The sequence below is a fragment of the Hemiscyllium ocellatum genome, chromosome 32, assembly GCF_020745735.1.
Source record: "Hemiscyllium ocellatum isolate sHemOce1 chromosome 32, sHemOce1.pat.X.cur, whole genome shotgun sequence".
Lineage (NCBI taxonomy): Eukaryota > Metazoa > Chordata > Chondrichthyes > Orectolobiformes > Hemiscylliidae > Hemiscyllium > Hemiscyllium ocellatum.
This window is the reverse complement of record NC_083432.1, coordinates 10,628,998-10,651,546: the sequence shown is the minus strand read 5'-3', so window position 1 is coordinate 10,651,546 and position 22,549 is coordinate 10,628,998. Positions and strand designations below refer to the sequence as shown.

General features: G+C 41.9%; 1 protein-coding gene across 5 annotated transcripts in view; it reads left to right on the top strand.

The window, feature by feature from the left end:
• LOC132830691 (protein TANC2) overlaps positions 1–22,193 on the top strand; it is a 996,151-nt gene extending 973,958 nt beyond the window's left edge. For all 5 annotated transcript variants that reach the window (XM_060848498.1, XM_060848499.1, XM_060848500.1 and 2 more), the window contains 2 exons: positions 8,703–8,803; positions 19,842–22,193. In XM_060848498.1, coding sequence (XP_060704481.1) covers positions 8,703–8,803; positions 19,842–21,801 — 2,061 coding nt within the window. In that variant the 3' untranslated portion in view covers positions 21,802–22,193. The remainder of the gene's footprint in view (positions 1–8,702; positions 8,804–19,841) is intronic.
• Positions 22,194–22,549: the final 356 nt, after the last annotated feature.

The following is a 22,549-nucleotide window of genomic DNA, read 5'->3' as shown; positions in this document are numbered from 1 at the left end:
GTAGATGATTTTCTCATACATGATTGTTTTGATACATTTTATATTAATGGATCTTATTCAAGGCTATAATAATTGTAACTGCATCCTTTCTTGAATTATCACAGTCAGAGTTTAAAGTGACCTTCTTGGTCAGAGTTTTGAAGAGGAAACTGAGTTTGATGGCCCCCTCTCTTCTATAGCCAACTTAAATCAATCATTTGGGATTTGGTACAGCTGAAAATTACAGCTTTGGCTGTTGTCTAACAGAGCAGTTCTCGTCACTCTAGCTGACTGATGGCTTCAACAGCATGTCAGCTATCACTGCAGTACTGTACCTCATTTGTTCAGTTGAATTGGATGCAGAGTATTATAAACTTAAATAGAATAAAGTTTGAGAGCTTCCATTCCAGTTTCAGTTATGATCAAACTTATAGAGTCATAGAGATGTACAGCATGGAAACAGACCCTTCGGTTCAACCTGTCCACGCCGACCAGATAGCCCAACCCAATCTAGTTCCATCTGCCAGGACCCGGCCGATGTCCCTCCAAACCCTTCCTATTCATATACCATCCAAATGCCTCTTAAATGTTGCAATTGTACCAGCCTCCACCACATCCTCTGGCAGCTCATTCCATACACGTACCACACTCTGCGTGAAAAGGTTGCCCCTTAGGTCTCTTTTATATCTTTCCCCTCTCACCCTAAATCTATGCCCTCTAGTTCTGGACTCCCCGGTCCCAGGGAAAAGAATTTGCCTATTCATCCTATCCATGCCCCTCATAATTTTGTAAACCTCCATTAGGTCACCCCTCAACCTCCAAAGCTCCAGGGAAAACAGCCCCAGCCTGTTCAGCCACTCCCTATATCTCAAAGCCTCCAACCCCGGCAACATCCTTGTAGATCTTTTCTGAACCCTTTCAAGTTTCACAACATCTTTCTGATAGGAAGGAGACCAGAACTGCACGCAGTATTCCAACAGTGGCCTAACCAATGTCCTGTACAGCCGCAACATGACCTCCCAACTCTTGTACTCAATACTCTGACCATAAAGGAAAGCATACCAAATGCCGCCTTCACTATCCTATCTACCTGCGACTCCACTTTCAAGGAGCTATGAACCTGCACTCCCAGGTCTCTTTGTTCAACAACACTCCCTAGAACCTTATCATTAAGTGTATAAGTCCTGCTAAGATTTGCTTTCCCAAAATGTAACACATCGCATTTATCTGAATTAAACTCCATCTGCCACTTCTCAGCCCATTGGCCCATCTGGTCAAGATCCTGTCGTAATCTGAGGTAACCCTCTTCGCTGTCTACTACACCTCCAATTTTGGTGTCATCTGCAAACTTACTAACTGTACCTCTTATGCTCGCATCCAAATCATTTATGCAAATGACAAAAAATAGAGGACTTGAATTTATAACAGGGAATGTTTTGATGTTGAATGTATATGCACTAACAAAAGGGATGACACTGCCTAAAAATAGCATGTTAGAATCAATAAATAAGTTTGGCATTTTGAAAGAATAATGCTATTCTTTAACATAAAGTTGCATGTGAATTTATCTCCCTATCTTTTACGGTTTCTTCAGTAGGATGCATCATTTTACAACCAACTGGGCAGTTATATGGTGTTTATGTAAGTTAGCTTACTGAGCTGGAAGGTTTGTTTTCAGACGTTTCGTCACCATACTAGGTAACATCATCAGTGAGAGTCTCCGGTGAAGCACCGGTGGTATGTCCCACCTCTCTGTTTATAGGTTTTGGTTTCTTAAGGTGGGTAATGTCATTTTGGTTGTTTTTTTACAAGAGAAGATAGATAGGATCTAAATCGTGTTTATTGATGGAGAATGCCATGCCTCTAAGAATTCTCGTGCATGTATTTGTTTCGTCTGTCCAAGGATGTGTGTGTGTTGTCCCAGTCAAAGTGATGTCCTTTTTTGTCTGTATGTGTAGAAACTAGTGATAGTGGGTTATGTCATTTGATGGACAGTTAGTGTTCATATATCCTGGTGGCAAGTCTTCTGCTAGTTTGTCTGATGTAGTGTTGTTTTACAGTTCATACATGGTATCTTGTTAATGATGTTAGTTTTGCTATTGGTATCTAATCTAATCAAAACAGTGTCTCCAGAAAAACAACACACACGGACCAAATACTTAAGAAGCAATCATCCCAACACCCACAAACGAAGCTGCATCAAGACATTATTTCAGTGAGCTCTGTCACACTCGGCACCCAAGAACTGCAAAAAGCAGAAGAATATCTATACAACGTTTTCAATAAAAACAGGTACCTAATAAACATTAAACTGCCCTTCCTCAGAAACAGACCCAAACAAGCAGACACAATCAAACCACAAACTATAGCCACATTATCTTACATCAAAGACATATCAGAAATGACTTCCAGATGGGTGGCATGGTGGCTCAGTGGCTAGCACTGCTGCCTCACGGCATTAGGGACCCGGGTTTGATTCCCACCTCAGGCAACTGTCTGTGTGGAATTTGCACATTCTCCTTGTGTCTGTGTGGGTTTCCTCCCACAATCCAAAGATGTGCTGGTCAGGTGAATTGGCCATGCTAAATTGCCCATAGTGTTAGGTGCATTAGTCGGGCGTAAATAGGGTAGGGGAATGGTTCTGGGTGGGTTACTGTTCGGAGGGTCGGTGTGGACTTGTTGGGCCAAAGGGCCTGATTCCATACTGTAGGAAAAAATAAAATCTAAAACTAAAAAATCTTAAAAATAAAATCTAATTTACTCAGACGAACCTACCAACACACTTAAACAGCGACGAATTAATCTAAAGGATCCATTAGATACCACCTGCAAAACTAATGTCATTTACAAGATACCATGCAAGAACTGTAAAAAAAACACTACAATGATCAAACTAGCAGGAAACTTGCCACCAGGATACATGAACACCAACTGACCACCAGACAACACAACCCACTATCACTAGTTTCTATACATACAGACAAAGAAGGACACCGCTTTGACTGGGACAACACCCACATTCTAGGACAGGCAAAACAAAGACACACACGAGAATTCTTAGAGTCGTGGCATTCTAACCAGAGTTCCATCAATAAGCACATTGATTTGGATCCTATCTACCTTCCCTTGAAAAAAAGAACTGGAAATGGCATCAGCCAACTTAAAAGACCAAGACCTACAAATAGAGGCGGGACATACAACCAGCGCTTCACTGGAGACTCTCACTGATGATGTTACCTAATATGGTGACGAAATGTCTGAAAACAAACCTTGAAACTCAGCGAGCTAACTTACATACTTATTATCAACATTAGCTACAAATCTTCTCAAAAATCACTAGTTATATGGTGTGCCTCTGAAGTTTTGTTTTAACTTGCCATTGGCATTCAAACCCAGGACTGCATTAAATCCATCCATCTTGGTCTCCATGGTTTTTATGCTGAAAAACTTACTGAAGGACAAAATTGAGATCAGGGACTAGATAATATTGATGCACTTTTGAATCCCTGGTACATTTATTGACAAATTAAATTATGGGAAAAAATGTAAGATATTTTCTATGTTTGGGAAAGATGCTTGCACATGATAATAATGAACTGCTTTTATAAATTAAACTACAAAATATCCTGCAATGTATTTCTGCCAGTTTGAAACAGAGGTTTTGCCTCAGGCAACTATCTGTGTGGAGTTTACACATTTTCCCCATGTCTGCGTGGGTTTCCTCCGGGTGCTCCGATTTCCTCCCACAGTCTAAACATTAGCTACAAATCTTCTCAAAAATCACTAGTTATATGGTGTGCCTCTGAAGTTTTGTTTTAACTTGCCATTGGCATTCAAACCCAGGACTGCATTACATCCATCCATCTCGGTCTCCATGGTTTTTTATGTCCCGCAGGTTAGGTGAATTGGCCATGCTAAATTGCCCATAATGTTAGGTGAAGGGGTAAATGTAGAGGAATGGGTCTGGGTGGGTTGCTTTTCGGAGGGTCGGTGTGGACTTGTTGGACCGAAGGGCCTGTTTCCACACTGTAAGTAATCTAATCTAATAAAAAGTAATCTAATCTAATCTACCAGGTTTAACAGATTGTACACTTCATTATAAATTTAGCTTTTATTTTCTGTAATAACCTTTGATGTAGCACCTTGTCAAATGTTTTCTGGAAATCTAAAGACAACACATCAAAGATATCCTTATCTGCAGTACGTTTCTTCCTTAAAAACTCCAACAAATTGGTTATTCGTGATTTCCTTTTTACAAATCTGTCAACTCTGACCAATTAAGCTAACTGATTTGTAGTTTTGTTTCTGCGTTCCTCCCTTAATGAACAAAGGCGTTAACATTCATTGTTTTTCAATATAATGGAAACTTTTCTGAATCTAGAGAATAGTGGGAAATTTAAAACTAGCACATAAACTATCTCACTGTACACTTCTGTGTTAAAAGAAGCTCTAACAAGGAGCAGTGCACAGTGCTGGGTACGAAGGTGGACATGTGTTGGAGATGGCAGTGCATGATGATTTTAGTGAAAGCAACCACAACAAAGTATGTTATGTGAAAGGAAACAGATGGTCTGGAAAAGAGGGATTTGTATTAAGCAACGACAGATTTTTGGGGCACGATTTTAAGGTGAGAGGTGAGAGATTCTAAAAAAAAAGACTTGAAAGGCAAATTTTCACACAATGAGTGGTTCATGTAAGGAATGAACTTCCAAAAGAAGCAGTGGATGTTATACTCGAACTGTATATAACCTTGGTTAGGGAACAACTGGAGTACCATGTGCAATTCCTCGCCACACTAAAGGAAGGATGTGATTGTGCTAAAACAGGGACAAAGGAGATTCACCAACATGTTACCTGGTTTGGAGCATTTTAGCTTTGAGAGGCTGGTTAGGCTCAGGTTATTTTCTGCAGAGCACAGAGTGTTTTACAAGGGTCTGATTCAGATGTATAAGATTATGAGAGGCATGGATAGAGTGGCTAGGAAGCAGTTACAGATCTATGGATATGCAAATGAGAACTTGCCCTATTCCTCCACTGCTAAAATTGCTTGGATTCAGGCCTGTGCCATCATTTTCTCCATCTGGATGAATCAATCAATCTTTCCCCAGAGGGAAACTTGGCAGCAGGTAGGGATAGATTCAACAGCGTGGAAACCATGAAAGAAATGACTGGGAAGGAGAACTGAGAAGAGGTTATTAAAGTCTCCAGCACAGAAACAAATAGGACAGAATGTTTGGGAAGGGTTAGCAATCAAACATCAAGGACACTGGACAAATAAATGACAGTGAGAAGAGGGACAGTTAATACAGGATTGAAAATATTCCATCTGAATGCACGCAGTATAAGGAATAAGGTAAATGACCTTGTGGTGCAAATCGAAATTGCAGGTGTGACATGGTGGGCATCACAGAGGCATGGTTGCAAGGGGATCAGGACTGGGAGCTGAATATCCAAGGATATACATCATATCGAAAAGATAGGCAGGGGGGATGGGGTTGCCTTATTAGTCAGAAATTAAATCAATTGTAAGAAACAAATTAGGGTCAGGTGGTGTACAATCTGTGTGGGTAGAACTGAGGAACCACAAAGATTAAGTAAAAACGTAGTTGGAGTTATATACAGATCTCCAAACAGTAGTCAGGAGCTGGGGCATAAGATACACCAGGAGATAGAAAAGGTGTGAAAGAAAGGCAAAGTTACAGTGATCATAGGGGATTTCGATACAGGTTGGTAGTGGATTGCAAGAAAAGAAATTCTTCTGGAGCAGCTTGTGGTGGAGCCCATTAGGGAACAGACAATACAGGATTTAGTTTTATGTAATGAGGCAGACTTGATAAGGAAGTTTAAGGTGAAGGAACTCTCAGGAGGCACTGATCACACTATGATTGAATTTACTCTGCAATTAGAGGGAGAAGAAATCAGAGGTAACAATATTACAGCTGAATAAAGGCAACTACAGACGCATGAGGGAGGAGCTGAGCAAAATTGATGAGAAGAGGAGCCTAGCAAGAAAGACAGTGGAACAGCATTGGCAGGAATTTCTGGGAGTAATTCAAGAGGCATAGCAAATAATCATTCCTAAGAAAAAGATGTATGGTACATTGAGGATGAGGCAACCATGGCTGACTAAGAAAGTCAGGCATAGCACAAAAGCAAAAGCGAAAGCATATAATGTGGCAAAGGGCAGTGGGAAACCAGAGAATTGGGAAGCTCACAAAGACTAACAGAGAGGAACAAAATAGAAATAAGGAGGGAGAAGATTAAACATGAGGGGAAGCTATCCAGTAATATAAAGGAAGGCTGTAAAAGTTCCTGTAGATTTATAAAGGCCAAAAGAGAGACAAAAGTGGACATTTGACCATTGGAAAATGATGCTGGAGAGTTCCTCAGGAAATGGCTGAGAAACTGAATAATTACTTTGCGTCAGTCATGGTGGAAGAGAAGAGTGAGGGGGTAGATCAGATTCTCTATAGTGTGGAAACAGGCCCTTTGGCCCAACAAATCCACAACAACCTTCCGAAGAGTAACCCACCCAGAATCATTTCCCTCTGACTAATTCATTTAACGCTATAGGCAATTTAGCATGACCAATTTACCTGACCTGCACATCTTTGGACTGTGGGAGGAAACCAGACACTGAGAGAATGTGCAAACTCGACACAGACGGTCACCTGAGGCTGCAATTGAACCTGGGACCCAGGAAGGCAGCAGTACTAACCACTGAGCCACAGTGCTGCCCCCAGAGTTGAGTATGGTGGCCATCACCAAGCGGAAGGTGCTAGAAAAACAGAATGCCTTGAAGGTGGAGAAATCATCTGGACCAGATAGACTACACCCCAGAGTTCTAAATGAAATAGCTGAAGAGATAGTGGAGGGGTTATCATGATCTTTCAGGAATCGCTGGAGTCAGGGAGGGTCCCAGAGCACTGGAAGATTGCTAATGAGGCATTTTTTTTAAAAGGGAGTAAGGCAAAAGACGGAAAATTACAAACTGATTAGTCTAACTTTGCCGTGGAATCCATTGTGAAGGATGAGATTTCTGAATGCTTGGACGTGTAGGGCAAAGTCAGCATGGTTTCATCAAGGGGAGGTCATACCTGACAAATCTGCTTGAATTCTTTGAGGAAATAATGAGCAAGTTAGTCCAAGAAGTGCTGATGGATGTTATCTACCTGGGTTTAAAGAAGGCCTTTGACAAGATGCCACACAGGAAGCTGCTGAATACGTTACAGGCAACGTGCTAGCGCAGATAAAAGATTGGCTGTCTGGCAGAAAGCAGAGAGTGCGGATAAAAGGATCTTTCTCAGCAAGTGGTGTTCTGCAAGGCTCAGTGTTGGGACCACAACTTTTCACTTTATACAATGATGATTGAGATGAAGGAACTATAAGGGCAAGCTGACTAACTTTTTTTTAAGATTAGCTTAGATTCCCTAACTTTGCAAATGATACAAGGATAGGTAGTATTGAGAAGTTGGGGAGGCTGAAGAAGGATTTGGACAGGTTAGGAGAGTGGGCAAAGAAGTGGCAGATGGAGTACTGTATGGGAATGTGTGTAGTCATGCACTTTGGGAGGAAGGGTAGAAGCATGGGCTATTTTCGAAATGGGGAGAAAATTCAGAAGTCTGAGGTGCAAAGAGACTTGGGAGTTCTCATCCAGGGTTCTCTCAAGGCAAACTTGCAGGTTGAATCAGTAGTTAGGAAGGCATTATTGGCATTTATTTTGAGACAACTTGAATACCAAAACAGGGATGTACTTCTGAGGATCTATAAGGCCCTGGTCAGACCACATTTGGAGTCTTGTGCAAAGCTTTGGACCCCATATCTCAGGAAGGACGTACTGGCCCTGGAGCAGGTTCGCGAGAATGATCCCAGGAATGAAAAGTTTAACATATGGGGAAGGTTTGAGGACTCCCCATCTATACTCGATGGAATTTAGAAGGATCGGGGTGAGGGGATCTAATTTCAACTTACAGAATACTGAATGGTCTGGACAGAATGGATATTGGAAAGGTGTTTCCATTGGTAGGAGAGATGAGGATCCAAGGACACAGCCTTAGAGTAATGGGAAGTCCTTTTAGAAGGGAGAAAAGGAAAGACTTCTTAACAAGGAAATGGTGAATCTATGGAATTTATTGCCACAGAAGGCAATGGAGGCCAGGTCATTGTATATTTACAACTGAGTTACATAAGTCCTTGATTGTCAAGTGGATCAAAGGTTATGGGGAGAAAATGGGAGATTGGGGTTGAGAAACTTTATAGCCATGATTGAATGGCAAAGCAGACTCTTTGGGCTGAATGGGCTAATTTCTGCTCCTGTCTTATGATCTAAAATAAAACTTTCCTTTTACTTTTAAAGTCATGTTCACGATGTCTGAAGGCTGCAAAGAATGCAGATGATGCACTAAGTAGCTTATTCTGAAACTGAATATCAGTAGTGATGATAATCTCCACTGTACCATGTGTGGGAATTCAGAATTGTGGATCAATTGAAAGTTGTGAATTTCAATTTTGTCCTTCACATAAAACATAGTACCTTCGATCTCTGGTGCAATTACAATTACGTTGTTCACAGAGGCATCATAGCCTAAAAATTAGGGAGATAGAAAATCACTTTAGTCAACACAGTTTTCAGTTTATTGTTACAAGAACTTTTCCCTGTTTGAAACAGTACCCCCAAATTATTACGACCCAAATTATTACTATGTATGTGTTATTTCTTGTAGGACTTTGGGATGGCGGAAGAGTTTGCAACCAAAGCCCTGGAGCTGAAACCTAAGGCATATGAGGCATATTACGCCAGAGCTAGAGCAAAGCGAAGCAGCAGGTAAATAGGAGAGGGAGGAGGAAACTGTTTTTAATTCAGCAAAGGAAATGAAGCACTAGCTTTCAAAAGATATTGAGGTGCCCTTTGTGCACAAACATTTATTTCTGCTGACCATGTTTTGTCACCACATTTTAGTCAGTATGATTTTCAGCTGCTTTATATCTTCTGTACCAAAATGTAACAGGTTGTTTTCTCCTTCTTGAGCAAGGTGTTTCACTGCAATCTTCAGCTTGAAATGTTTTTGCATAACTTTTTCAGAGTGCGATCTGTTAACAGAGTGACAGGAAATCGGGGACCTGCATGAGCATCAGCAACAACAGTCAAAGCTCACTAAATTTAGGATTGAAAAAGAAAAAGAGGAACAACAGAGAAAAACATCAAATTAGGTCAAAAAGATATATTGAGGGAAAGGAAGATTTAAAAATAAAAGTTTGAACGATTAATTCCAGTCCTGCATTTTGAAAAATCTTTAAGGACAATACACTACCCAAACAAATGACACTTCACAGTTTCTCTTTCTCTTTCTGGACCGAAGAGATTAACTGGTAGCCATTAGTAATCAACGGTCAGGAAATGTGGCACTGGAAAAGCGCAGCAGCTCAGGCAGCATCCGAGGAGCAGGAGAATCAATGTTTCAGGCATAAGCCTTTCATCAGGAATGTAGGGGGAGGGAAGGGGGCTGAGAGATAAATAGGAAGTGTGTATGGGACTGAGGGGATGGTAACTGGGAAGGCGATAGGTAGATGCAGGGGGGTTGGTGATGGTGATAGTTCAGACCAGATAGTGGAGCACATAGGTGAGAAAGAAAATGGACAGGTAGAACAGTTCAAGAGGATGATGCCAAGTTGGAGGGTTGGATCTGGGATGAGGTGGGGGAATGAAGTTGAGGAAACATAGAACATTACAGCACATTTCAGGCCTTTCAGCCCTCGATATTGCACCGACCTGTGAAACCAATCTGGTCTATCTATCCTACACTAATTCATTTTCATCCATATGTTGATCCAGTGACCATTTGAATTCCCTTAAAGTTGACGAGTATAATTGCAGGCAGTGCATTCCATGCCCCTACTACTGTCTGTATAAAGAAACTACCTCTGACATCTGTCCTCTTATCTAACATCGCTCAAATTTAAAGCTATGGCCCCGAGTGATAGCCATCACCATCTGAGGAAAAAGGCTCTCATTGTCCACTCTATCTAACCCTCTGATTATCTTAAATGTCTCAATTAAGTCACCTCTCAACCTTCTTCTCTCTAATGAAAACAGCCTCAAGTCCTTCAACCTTTCCTCATAAGACCTTCCCCTCCATACCAGGCAACATCCTAATAAATCTTCTCTGCACCTTTTCCAAGGCTTCCACATCCTCCCCATAATGATCAGGACTGTATGCAATACTCTAAGTGCAGCCTGACCTCGTGGCTCAGGAACTCAATCCCTTTTCCAATAAAATCTAACACGCTGTATGCCTTCTTAACAACCCTATCAACCTGGTGGCAACTTTTAGGCATCTATGTATATGGACACCGAGATCTCTCTGCCCATCTACACTACCAAGAAAATTACTATTAGCCCAGTACTCTTTATTCCTGTTGCTCCTTCCAAAGTGAATCACCTCACACTTTTCCGCATTAAACTCCATTTGCCACCTCTCAGCCCAACTCTGCAGCTTATTATCTATGTCCCTCTGTAACCTGCAACATCCTTCTGCATTGTCTACAATTCTGCCGACTGTCATCCGCAAATCTACTAACCCATCCTTCTCCGCCCTCATCAAGGTCAAATGAAAAATAAAAATGACAAATACCAGTGGCCCCAAACAGATTCTTGCAGTACACTACTTGTAAGTGAACTCCAGGATGAACATTTCCCATCGAACACCATCCTCTATCTTCCTTCAGCTGGCCAATTTCTGACCCAAACAGCTAAATCACCTTTAATCCCATGCCTCCATCTTTTGTGAAACAGCCTACCATGGGGAACCTTATCAAATAAAAAGTGAAGTCTGCAGATGCTGGAGATCAGAGCTGAAAATGTGTTGCTGGTTAAAGCACAGCAGGTCAGGCAGCATCCAAGGAACAGGAAATTCAACGTTTCGGGCCAGAGCCTGATTCCTGATGAAGGGCTCTGGCCCAAAACGTCGAATTTCCTGTTCCTTGGATGCTGCCTGACCTGCTGTGCTTTAACCAGCAACACAGTTTCAGCAGGAACCTTATCAAATGCCTTACTGAAATCTACATACACCAAATCAACCATTTTACCCTCATCCACCTGTTTGGTCACCATCTCAAAGAATTCGATAAGGTTTGTGAAATACAACCTACCCTTCACAAAACCATGTTGACAATCCCTAATCAACTTATTCCTCTCTAGATGATTATAAATCCTATCTCTTATAACCTTTTCCAACACTTTACCCACAACCGAAATAAGGCTCACTGGTCTGTAATTACTTGGGTTGTCTGTACTCACCTTCTTGAACAGGGGGACAACATTTGCTATCCTCCAGATTTCTGGCACTATTTCTGTTGACAATGACAACAAAAGATCAAAGCTAAAAACTCTTCAATAGCCTCCCTGGTTTCCCAGAGAATTATATTCCCTACAGTATGGAAACAGGCCATTTGACCCAACAAGTCTACACCAACCCAGACCCATTTCCGTCTGACTAATGCACCTAACACTATGGACAATTTAGCATGGCCAGTTCACCTGATCTGCACATCTTTGGACTATGGGGGAAAACCAGAGCACCTGGAGGAAACCCACACAGACAGGGGGAGAATGTTCAAACTCCACACATGCAGTTGCCCAAGGCTGGAATCAAACCTGTGTCTCTGGCGTTGTGAGGCAGCAGTGCTAACCACTGAGCCACCATGCCGCCCCTAGAGTAAATCCCATCTAGCCCATGGGACTTATCTATTTTCATACTTCAATCCAGTCTTGTCTAGTAGCCTATATCTCAGTATTCTCCTCGACAACATGTGTATACCGACAAAAAATATTCAGTTAGCAATTCCCCAACTCCTTGGACTCCACGGACAACTTCCCACTACTATCCTTGATTGGCCTTAATCTTTAGTCATTCTTTTAATCCTGATATCCCTTTAGAAAGCTTTTGGGTTTTCCTTGATGCTATTTGCCAATGACATCTCATGTCCTCTCCTAGCTCTTCTTAGCTCTCTCTTTAGGTCTTTCCTGGCTAACTTGTAATTCTCAAGTGCCCTAACTGAGCCTTCAAATCTCATCCTAACAAACCTTCTTCTTCTTCCTGACAAGAGATTCAATTTCTTTAGTAAATCATGGCTCCCTCACTCGACCAGCTCCTCCCTGCCTGACAGGTACAAGCAGTAGCTGTTCCTTGAATAAGCTCCACATTTCAATTGTGCCCACCCTCTGCAGTTTCCTTCACCATTCTCTGCATCCTAAATCTTGCCTAATCACATCACAATTGCCTTTCCCTAAGCAATAACTCGTGCCTTGCAGTATATACATATCCCTTTCCATAACTAAACATAACCGAACTGTGGCGACTACCACCAATTTGCTCACCTACCTTCAAAGCTAACACCTGGTTGGGTTCACTACCCAGTACGAAATCCAACGTGGCTTGGCCTGCACACATTGTCAAAAACTGACCCATCTAAAGTTCTCGAACTATAGTATTTCCAGTCAATATTTGGAAAGTTAAAGTCCCCCATAATAACTACTCTATTACTCTCACTCCTATCCAGAATTATCTTTGGTATCCTTTCCTCTACATCTCTACAACTATTCAGAGACCCATAGAATACTCCCATCAGGGTGACCTCTCCTTTCCTGTTTCTGACCTCAGCCCATACAACCTCAGTAGATGAGTCCTCAAACATCCTTTCTGCTACCATAATACTGCCACACGGGGGTCTTTTATCATTTTCTCTGTTCTTAATGAAACAGAGAAATAAATCCCGGAACCTGCAGCAACCATTTCTGTCCCTGCTCTATCCATGTCTCCAAAATGGCCACAACATCGAACTCCCAGGTATCAAACCATGCTGCAAGTTTACCCACCTTATTCCAGATGCTCCTGATGTTGAATTCAACATACTTCAAACCACGTTCCTGCTTGCCAGTGAACTTTTGCTACTTTGAAACTCCATTTCTGACCTCACTATGCTCAACCTCCTGGACGCTGGTGCAACAATTTAGGTTCTCATCCCCCTGCTGAATTAGTTTAACACTTCCCAAAGAGCATTGGCAAATTTCTGTCCAGGATATTGGTACCCCTCTGGTTTAGTGTAGACCATCTTATTTGTAGAAGTCCCACCTACCCCAGAATAAGCCTCAATTATCGAGGTATCCAAAACCCTCCCTTTTGCACCATCACTGTAGCCACATGTTCAATTCCTCTCTCTCCCTATTTCTCGCCTTGCTAGCACATGTCACGGGCAACAAACCAGAGATAACAATTCTGTTTTTTTAGCACTAAGCTTCCATCCTAGCTCCCTAAATTTATGCCTTAAATCAGCATCCCTTTTCTTACCTACGTCATTAGTACTTCTGTGGACCATGACTTGGAGCTGCTCCCCCTCCCCCTCAAGGAAACATGATCCTGAAAACATGATCTGAGACATCACCCACCCTGACACCTGGGAGGCACACACCAACTGAGAGTGTTGTTCTCTTGTTCCCACAGAACCTCCTATCTGTCTTCTGAAAGTGGTAGAACTTTATACGGTGAAAGAAGCCAGTTCTGTCATGCTATTTCATTGAAAAGGCTGTCCTATAAGTTTCTATCTCCTAATCCTGCAAATAAGTCATTCAAGTACATGCCAAATTATGTTCTGGAATTTCCTTGGGAATATAATCCTTCCTGAGGCTGACAAATATTTTAGTAAAAAGATAATGAATTTCCCTATGGGTTATTTGCAGTTACTTTAAACTTATGTCTTGGGCTTACTTTACCCACTTTACAGAGTTTGTAACCCCGTACTTGATTTATGAAAACTCTTCATAATTTTGAATGCAGTAATCTTGAATTTTGAATAGTTTTAAATCTGCGTCTGGAGTCAGTGGACCCAAATCCATTCCACACCTATCCACTATCCCCCAGAAGAAAGATTATGTGTAATTGAATCCCTTAAACTGAGGCAGGTCCACAGAGCCAGAGAAAACCCTGACTTGAGCTACCTACCTCGGAAGTGAAAACGTGGCCCTAGGATTGACAGCCACCGATTGTAATTGCCCAGAGATAAAGTTTAGCACAAATAACTGAGATAAAATAGGTTCAATTCTAAAAGAGGCAAAAATGTAAAATAAAATCTGCAATAGAACTGAAGATAGAGCCATTTTGTAAATAGCTTTTTATCTCAACAAGTTAAAGCTACTTGAATGACAAGAATTACTAATGACTTTGACCAGACTTGGAACTGATACTGAAAACCTTATTCCAATAAGTGCTATACAGTAAAGATCAAATTTCTAAAATTCATCTTGAGTAGGAATTTTGTTGATGCTTCAGTTTATCATTTTGCGTTTATTGCGTTTATTATAGTATAAAAGCCTAAAGAACTGTGAATGCTGTAAATCAGAAACAAAAACAGAAATTACTGGAAAAGCTCAGCATATTTGACAGCGTCTGTGGAGAGAAGTCAGAGTTAACGTTTCAGGTTGGGTGACCCTTCCTCAGTTCTGAGCTTTTCCAGCAATTTCTGTTTTTGTTTCTGAGTTTATTACAGTATTTAACTATGCCTCTGCATTAATCAGATAACATCTGCTATAGAAATGCTGTAACAATTGTAACAATATCAATGCTGCTACTTCACTGAAATTTCATAACTTTAAAGTTATGACTTGATGTAACACGGTTCCTTTAATAGCACACTCCTACTGTGCATCAGAAATAGTTCAATCTGAAGGCACTCTTCTATAATTACTCATTCCAGCAAGATGTCCATTTCCAGTAATCAAAGCCTTCTTGCTGCATATCAGTTTGAATTTCATTATTTGTAGGCATTGCATTTCATTTCACTATTTGCTGAGCCCTGAATCTCTGCCTCCCAAATCTCCCAGTTAGAGACAAAAAACTGCTAGAATCCAAAGTGGACAAGCAGAAGGCTGGAGGAACACAGCAAACCAGGCAGCATCAGCAAGTCAGCATTGACTTCTTCACCACCTGATGCTGCCTGGCTTGCAGTGTTCCTCCAGCCTCCTGCTTGTCTGTCTCAGGTCTCCTAATTCCAAATGCCAATATGCCCATCAGACACATCAAGGATTCTATTTCACGGGATGGATTTAAAAGGGCTGATTTAGAAAACCTAAGATTCTGTCAAAATATAAGACAAAAGCCTTCATATTGAATACTTAAAATGATGGAAAGGGTATTTGGCTTACTGACCCAATAATTCATTTAACATGGTTCTTTGTCTCGAAGTCCAGGTAGTTGAGAAGCTCATCCCAAGGAACATTCATTGATGTCTCTTTTGCAGCTACATTTTCTCAAACTTGGAGTGTAGCTTGTTTCCTTTGGGAAATTTCCTTTAGAACAAAGAAAATTTACAGCCCAGTAACAGGCTCTTCAGCCCTCCATGCCTAAGCCAATCCAAATCCACTGTCTAAACCTCTCGTCAAATTCCTAAGCATCTGGATCCCTCTGCTCCCCACTTACACATGCATCTGTCCAGACGCATCTTGAATGAATCAACCGTGCCTGCCTCTACTACCTCTGTTGGCAACACATTCCAGGCACCTACCACCCTTCTGTCTAAAAGTACTTGCCATGTGTATCCCCCATTGAAAGTGTGACCTCTTGTTATTGAATCCTTCACCCTGGGAAAAAGCTTATGTCCATCTATCCTGTCTATACCCTTCAAGATTTTGTATACTTCAGGTCCCCCCTCAATCTCCTTTTTTCAACGAAAACAATCCTAACCTACTTAACTTCTCTTCATAGCTAGCACCTTCCATACCACACAACATCCTCGTAAACCTTCTCTGCACCCTTTCCAAAGTGTCCACATCCTTTAGAGAAATCTTAATACTAAATTTAGTTTAGATAATGGAGAACATCTCCCATAGTGACTTCCAGGTTGAGCAAGACCCATCTGGAAAAGTGAGAGCTCACTTTGTTCAGTGCATGGAAAGTCCAGACCCGAGAGCTCAGGATAATGTCAATTTCACTGTTTTCTACTTCTAAAAACAGATTTGTCTATTCTTAAGTTTTCGGTTCTTTTTCTCTTAGATTTTGATTAGATTCAGGTAGCAAATGAAACGTTAATTTGCAAGATAAAGGTGCATGAATTGGGGACATGGATTTGTTAGTATGGATAGAGGTTTGGTTTACAAAAAAGAAGCAAAATTGAACAATAAATGAGAAATTGTCAGGTGTGCCAGATGGATCAATGCTGGGTGCTCAGTTACTGACGGTGTATCTGAATGACTTAGATGAAGGGACCAAGAATAACAATGTCTCTTGTGTTTGCCAAGATTCACAGCTATATGGCAGAACAAGTCTGCAAAGAGATTTAGACAGGTCATGTGAGTGGCAGTTTAGATTACAAACAGGCAGAATTGTGATAACATTAAAATTGTGCCAGCTCTTTTGAGGGGCTGGTTAATCCCATTTCCCCATTTTCTCCATATCATTGTAATTTTTACTCCTTTAGTTATTTATCCAACTTTTATTTGGGACTGTACTCACAGTCCTCTGCAATATTGCATAAGAAAGGGTTTCCTAATGTCCAAACTCTGGCTTCTCATTCCTAATGAAGGGCTTTTGCCTGAAACATCGGTTTTCCTGCTCCTCGGATGCTGCCTGACCTGCTGTGCTTTTTCAGTACCACACTATCTGGTTTTTTTTGCCAGTCACCTCTAATTGGCATTATTTGGCTCTTGACCATTCAATGACTGGAAACTTTATTTATTATGCCAAAAGCTGTTATGATTTTAGACACCTTCATTAAATCTCATCGGGAGAACGAGTCGGTTTCTCTCTCCGACCCATGTAAAGTAACCCTGCGCCCTCTGAACCATTCTAATTAATCATGTCTGTAGCCTCCCCAAAGAAGCAATTCAAATGAAACAAAGAACTCTTGATGTTCGAGATCTGAAATAGAAAATGCAAGAGAAACTAAACAGGTCTGACAGCATCTATTAACTCAAAAATATGCGTGCTCTGATGGGGAGATGGTAATATAATGTGACCATAAGATATAGGAGCAGAATTAGGTTATTCAGCGCATTATTCGATCATGGCTGATAGGTTTCTCAAACCTTCTCGTTGTAACTCTCTTGATCCCCTTTTTAATCAAGAACCTTTCTATCTCTGACTTGAATACACTCATTGACTTGGCCTCCACATCCTCTGTGACAATGAGTTCCACAGATAAATCACCCTCTGGCTGAAGAAATTCCTCCTCATCTCAGTTCTAAAGGATCGGAGGCTGTGCTCTTGGGTCCTAGTATCTTCTACTAGTGAGAACATCTTCACCACATCCACGCTATCCAGTCCTGTCAGTATTCTGTAAGTATCAATAAGATTCCCCCTCATCCTTCTAAACTCCATAGAAAACAGACCCAGAGTCCTCATCTGCTCCTCATATCATAAACCCCTTCATCCCTGGGATCATTCTGTAAACCTCCTGTGGACCCCCTCCAACACCAACATGTTGTTCCTGATACAGGGCCCAAAACTGCTCTCAATATTTCAAATACAGTCTGAGTAGAGTTTTATACATGCTCAGCTGTTTATCCCTATTCTTGTATTCTAGCCGTCTCAAAATGAGTGCAAACATTGCATTTGTCTCCCTAACTGCTAACCTTATTAACCTGCTTATTAACCTTAAGAGAATCCTGAACTAAATCTTTTTGTGCTTCAGATTTAGAAAATGGTCTACACCTCTATTCTTCCTATCAAAGTGCATAACCTCTCACTTTCCCACAATGTGTTCCATCTGCCACTTGTTTACCCACTCTTGTAGCCTTACCAAGTCCTTCTACAGTCTCCCCACCTCTTCCACACTGTTGTTGCACCTATCTTTGTATCACCTGCAAACATTCAGTTCCTTTGTTTAGATTGTTAATCTATAACATGAATAAGCCCTCCAGTGCATGTCATCATGTCCCGCACCTCTGCCCTCAAACCCCACCCCTCCAACCGCAACAAGGACAGAACCCCTGGTCCTCACTTTCCAACCCACCAACCTCTGCATACATTGCATCATCCGCCGCCATTTCTGCCCCCTACAAATGGACTCCACCACCAAAGATTAAATTTCCCTCCACACCCTTATCCGTTTTCCATAAAGACCATTCCCACCACTACCTGGTCAGGTCCACCCCACCTAACAACCCACCCTCCCCTCCTGGCACCTTCCCCTGCCACCACAGGAATTGCAAAACCTGAGCTCACACCTCCCCCTCACCTTGACCAAGGCCCCAAAGGAGCCTTCCACATCCATCAAACGTTTCGCCTGCACTTCTACATGTCATTTACTGTATCCGTTGCTTCCAAAGCGATCTCTTCTACATTGGGGAGATTGGATGCCTACTTGTAGAGTGCTTCAGATAACATTTCTGGGACACCCACATCAATCACCACCGTCCCATGACTCAACATTTCGACTCCCCCTCCCACTCGACCGAGGACATGCAGGTGCTGGGCCTCCTCCATCACCACTCCCTTACCACCCGATGCCTCGACCGCCTCAGGACCCATGCCAATGCCTTTCCCCTAACACCATAGGCACTTATTTAGCAGCCTCCTACACACATCCACTGGCACTCATTTGTCTAACTTGCTTGTTTCCTCCTAACAGATTTGTCAGGCTTGACTTCCCCTTAATGAAGCCATGCTGATTCAGCCCTGTTTTAGCATTCGCTTCCAAGTGTTCAGTAATCTCACCCTTAATAATGGGCTCTAAAATATTATCAATGACCGAGGGCAGGCTAACTGGTCTCTACGTTCCCACCTTCTGCCTCCCTCCCTTCTTAAAACAGGGGTGTTACACTAGCCACATTTCAATCCTCTGGGACTCTTCCTGACTCTAGTAATTCTGGAAAGATCACCATTAATACCTTTACAGTCTCCTCAGCTATCTCCTTGGTGATTTAGGTCTAGGTGATTTAGTCATCTAGCTGATTTAGACCTTTCAGCTTCCCCAGTACCACCTTCTTAGTAATGGCCACTACTCTCACTTTTGCCCCCGACTCTCTTGAAGCTCTGGTATGCTACTGGTGTCTTCTGGCTTGAAGAATGATACAAAGTAGCCATTCAATTTCTCCACCATTTCTTTGTTCCCCATGACTTTGTCTCCAGCCTCATTTCCCAGCGGTCCAATGTCCACTCTTGCCTCTCCCTTGCCTTTTACATATCAGCTGCTGATTAAGCAGCTTTCTGTGAAAGGTACTGTATACAGAATAGCATTCTTACATTTTTTTTAATGTACCATGTTAATTTACTTTTGTTTCATTAATAAATATGATTTCAACCTTCATTCAAGCTGTGCTATACTTTGCATTGGACTTTTGGGTGATTTTTGAGCGATCATCAATGATACTTTTTGCTGGTCTGCTCCGGCCCTATTATTTCTATTAAATGATTTTCTATTAACTGAGGTTTCATTGGAATGCAACTACGGCATCGTGGGAGAGCTACCTGTATGTGTAAACTACTCTTAAGATAGCATAAAGGTATGAAAACCAATGTAATGTATTGTTCAGAGAATTTGTTTGCCACCAGTGGAAATGTCTTCATTGCATATGCTTAAACAAAAGCTGGGGTAAAGAAATCCCCAATTGTCATCTAGTCAGTTGTGGGAACCCAGGCAGTTCATTGACCGAAAGTTTGTAGAATATGCAGAGTAATGTAAGGTTAACCCCAGAAACACAGGGCTGGGGAAAATCCCCTTGAAGGTTTGACAGATGCTGGGAGTTCTCTGGAAAGTGGGTGTGTTACTTTTTGTCCTTTTGAGGGCTATCTGCTTGGAATGATTGAAGGTAACTTTTAAATGTCTTTAAAGTAGAAGCATATTTATTACATACACTTTTCTCTTTCATGCAGACAATTTCCAGCTGCTCTGGAAGATTTGCACGAAGCCGTAAAACTTTGTCCAAATAACCGTGAAATACAACGTTTGTTGATACGAGTAGAAGAGGAGTTCAGACAAATGCAGTATGGTCAGCAAATGCAGTATGCCCAACAACAGCAACAGACTCAGCGAGAAGATGTAGACTCTATGCATGAATTATATGATGAAGAATATTTGGAGCAAGAGTTGGATAATGTCTCTGTTGGCCTACAGACAGAAGCAAGATCTAGTCAAGGACTGCCAGTCATCCAAAGTCCACCTTCTTCCCCAGCACACCGTGAGCCCAGCTACAGATCCAGCTCGCCTCTCAACTCTCACCAGGTCTTTGACTACAGACCAACCACTTCAGTCTCCTCCCCAACACGGCAGGTCTACCAATCTACGTCACCATCGCTTTCACCTACTCACCAGAATTCTCATTATCGGCCTAGCCCTCCGCCTACCTCCCCTGCTCATCAAGGGTCTTCATATCGCTTTAGCCCCCCCCCAGTGGGTGGACAAAGCAAAGAATATCAGTCTAGTCCTCCTCCTTCACCATTGCGTAGAGCCCCACAGTACAGATCCAGCCCTCCTGCAGATAGTATGAGTATATATAGGCCTCAGTCTGGCTCACCAGTTCGGTATCAACAGGAACCCACTATAAGTCAGCTTCCTGGTAGGCCGAAGTCTCCTTTATCCAAAATGGCCCAAAGACCCTATCAGTTATCTCAACCACCATCAGGTTTACCCCAACAAGGGCTTAGATTACAGCCAGCCAAGGCCCAAATTGTACGCACTAATCAGCCAAGCTCTGCAGTACATTCTAGTGCTGTTATACTTGGTGGATCCTATAACCAGGGGCCCCACTCCATGAGCACTAAGCATCAATCGTCTTCAGTTGATATGACTCCTACTCAAAGTCGCTTGGTTTACCAGCCTGTAATGGGTGGAGCGGTGGCAGACAGTAGACCTGTGCAGCATGTGCAAGCCAGTCTAAGCGCTGGTGCAATAAGCAATGTTTGCCAGCATCCAGGAGCAGTAATGACTAAAGAGGATCACAACCAAAGACCCTCTTCTGCCTTTCGAGGGGGAATGAGGTATGGCCAAACTCCTCAAATTGGTCGCAGTCAATCTGCTTCGTATTATCCTGTTTCCCATTCCAAGCATGAATTAGAAAGATCTTCTGTTCCGTCCAGCCAGATTGCATCTCCAGATGTATCTCACATGATCAGGAGGGCACTCACTGTGAATCCTCCAGAAATTAAACCTCATCCACCAACACCTCGACCATTGCTCCATTCTCAAAGCACTGGCCTTCGTTTCTCCCCCTCTAACAATAGCCTTTCTTCTAGCTCCAATATTGTGTCTTCATTCCGTCCTTCTGCATCCATCCAACAGATGGAGATTCCACTCAAACCCACTTATGAAAGTCGATCTTGTGAAGAACAGTCTCCCATCTCTCCAACACAGGGTTATCCTGGAGATTCTGGTCGTTCCAGGACCACACCTTTCATGGGGATAATAGATAAAACAGCACGGACACAGCAATATACTCACATGCACCAGCAGAGCCGGACGTGGGCTGTGTCATCTGTTGACACTGTCATCACCAGTCCCACCTCCTCTGGAGGAATGTCTCCCCAGTCTGGTTCCTATAGTCCACCCTTAGTCAGTAACATTGCTTTCTTCAATAAAACTAACAATGCCCAAAATGGCCATCTGATAGACGACGATATATGTGTCTCCCATGGTAAGCTGACTAATGGATCCCGGGCAGAGATTTTGGAGAGGGTTAGTCAGGCTCCCTCATACCCAGATGTGAAGGTGGCTAGAACATTGCCTGTTGCCCAAGCATACCAGGACAGTATATATCGGCAGCTCTCCAGAGACTCGCGGCAAGGGCAAACGTCACCTTTAAAACCAAAGAGACCATTCGTAGAATCAAATGTATAAAGGGAATTCTCTAGATTATAAATCCCATATTGTGAGCAGGTTTGCAATTAAACCCCTTGCACATGTAGCCACAGAGTGCACTGTACAATGAAGCTGCTTCCACTTACATATGAAATAAGCCAGAAAAGAAAACATTAGTAGGTCCAGTTCCATTCCGTTGCTTAATTATGAGTAGTTTCTAACTTTTCTAACTATTGTATAAAAGTTTAAATGTCAGGAACGAGAAAGGTGATACGAATATCAAAGTATGAGTGCTCAAGTGATGAATGTTTAGACTAATGCATCAGATCAGTTTATGCTTTTATTTTACATAGGAAGGTTAACATAATTATGAGTAATTTTTTTTGGCTTTTTAAAGAAGTCTGACACACAAGTTACAATAAGGTGCAGATAATGACATTTATTTTCAAAGATACTGCTGTGAATTGTACAGCTTGTATTCAGTTTACTATGATTTATATGTAATGGGTGCATTACATTGAACTGTTGGTACGTTTCCAGAACCTCAGACACCAATCTGCATTTTATCTTGAAATCAGTTCTCTGCACTAGCATGGGATCAGGACTAATTTACCTTCAACGATACACAGTGAGTGTTTGCTTCAGCTGCGAGGTTATTCTGTTTAATACTGTAAATGTTGTATGAAGTTTTGCTCTCTACCGATCTGTAGTTGTTAATATTTAAGAGTATTTTAAGTTAAGTCAACTTACATCAGGTAATTTTTTAAAACTTTATTTTAAACCAGGT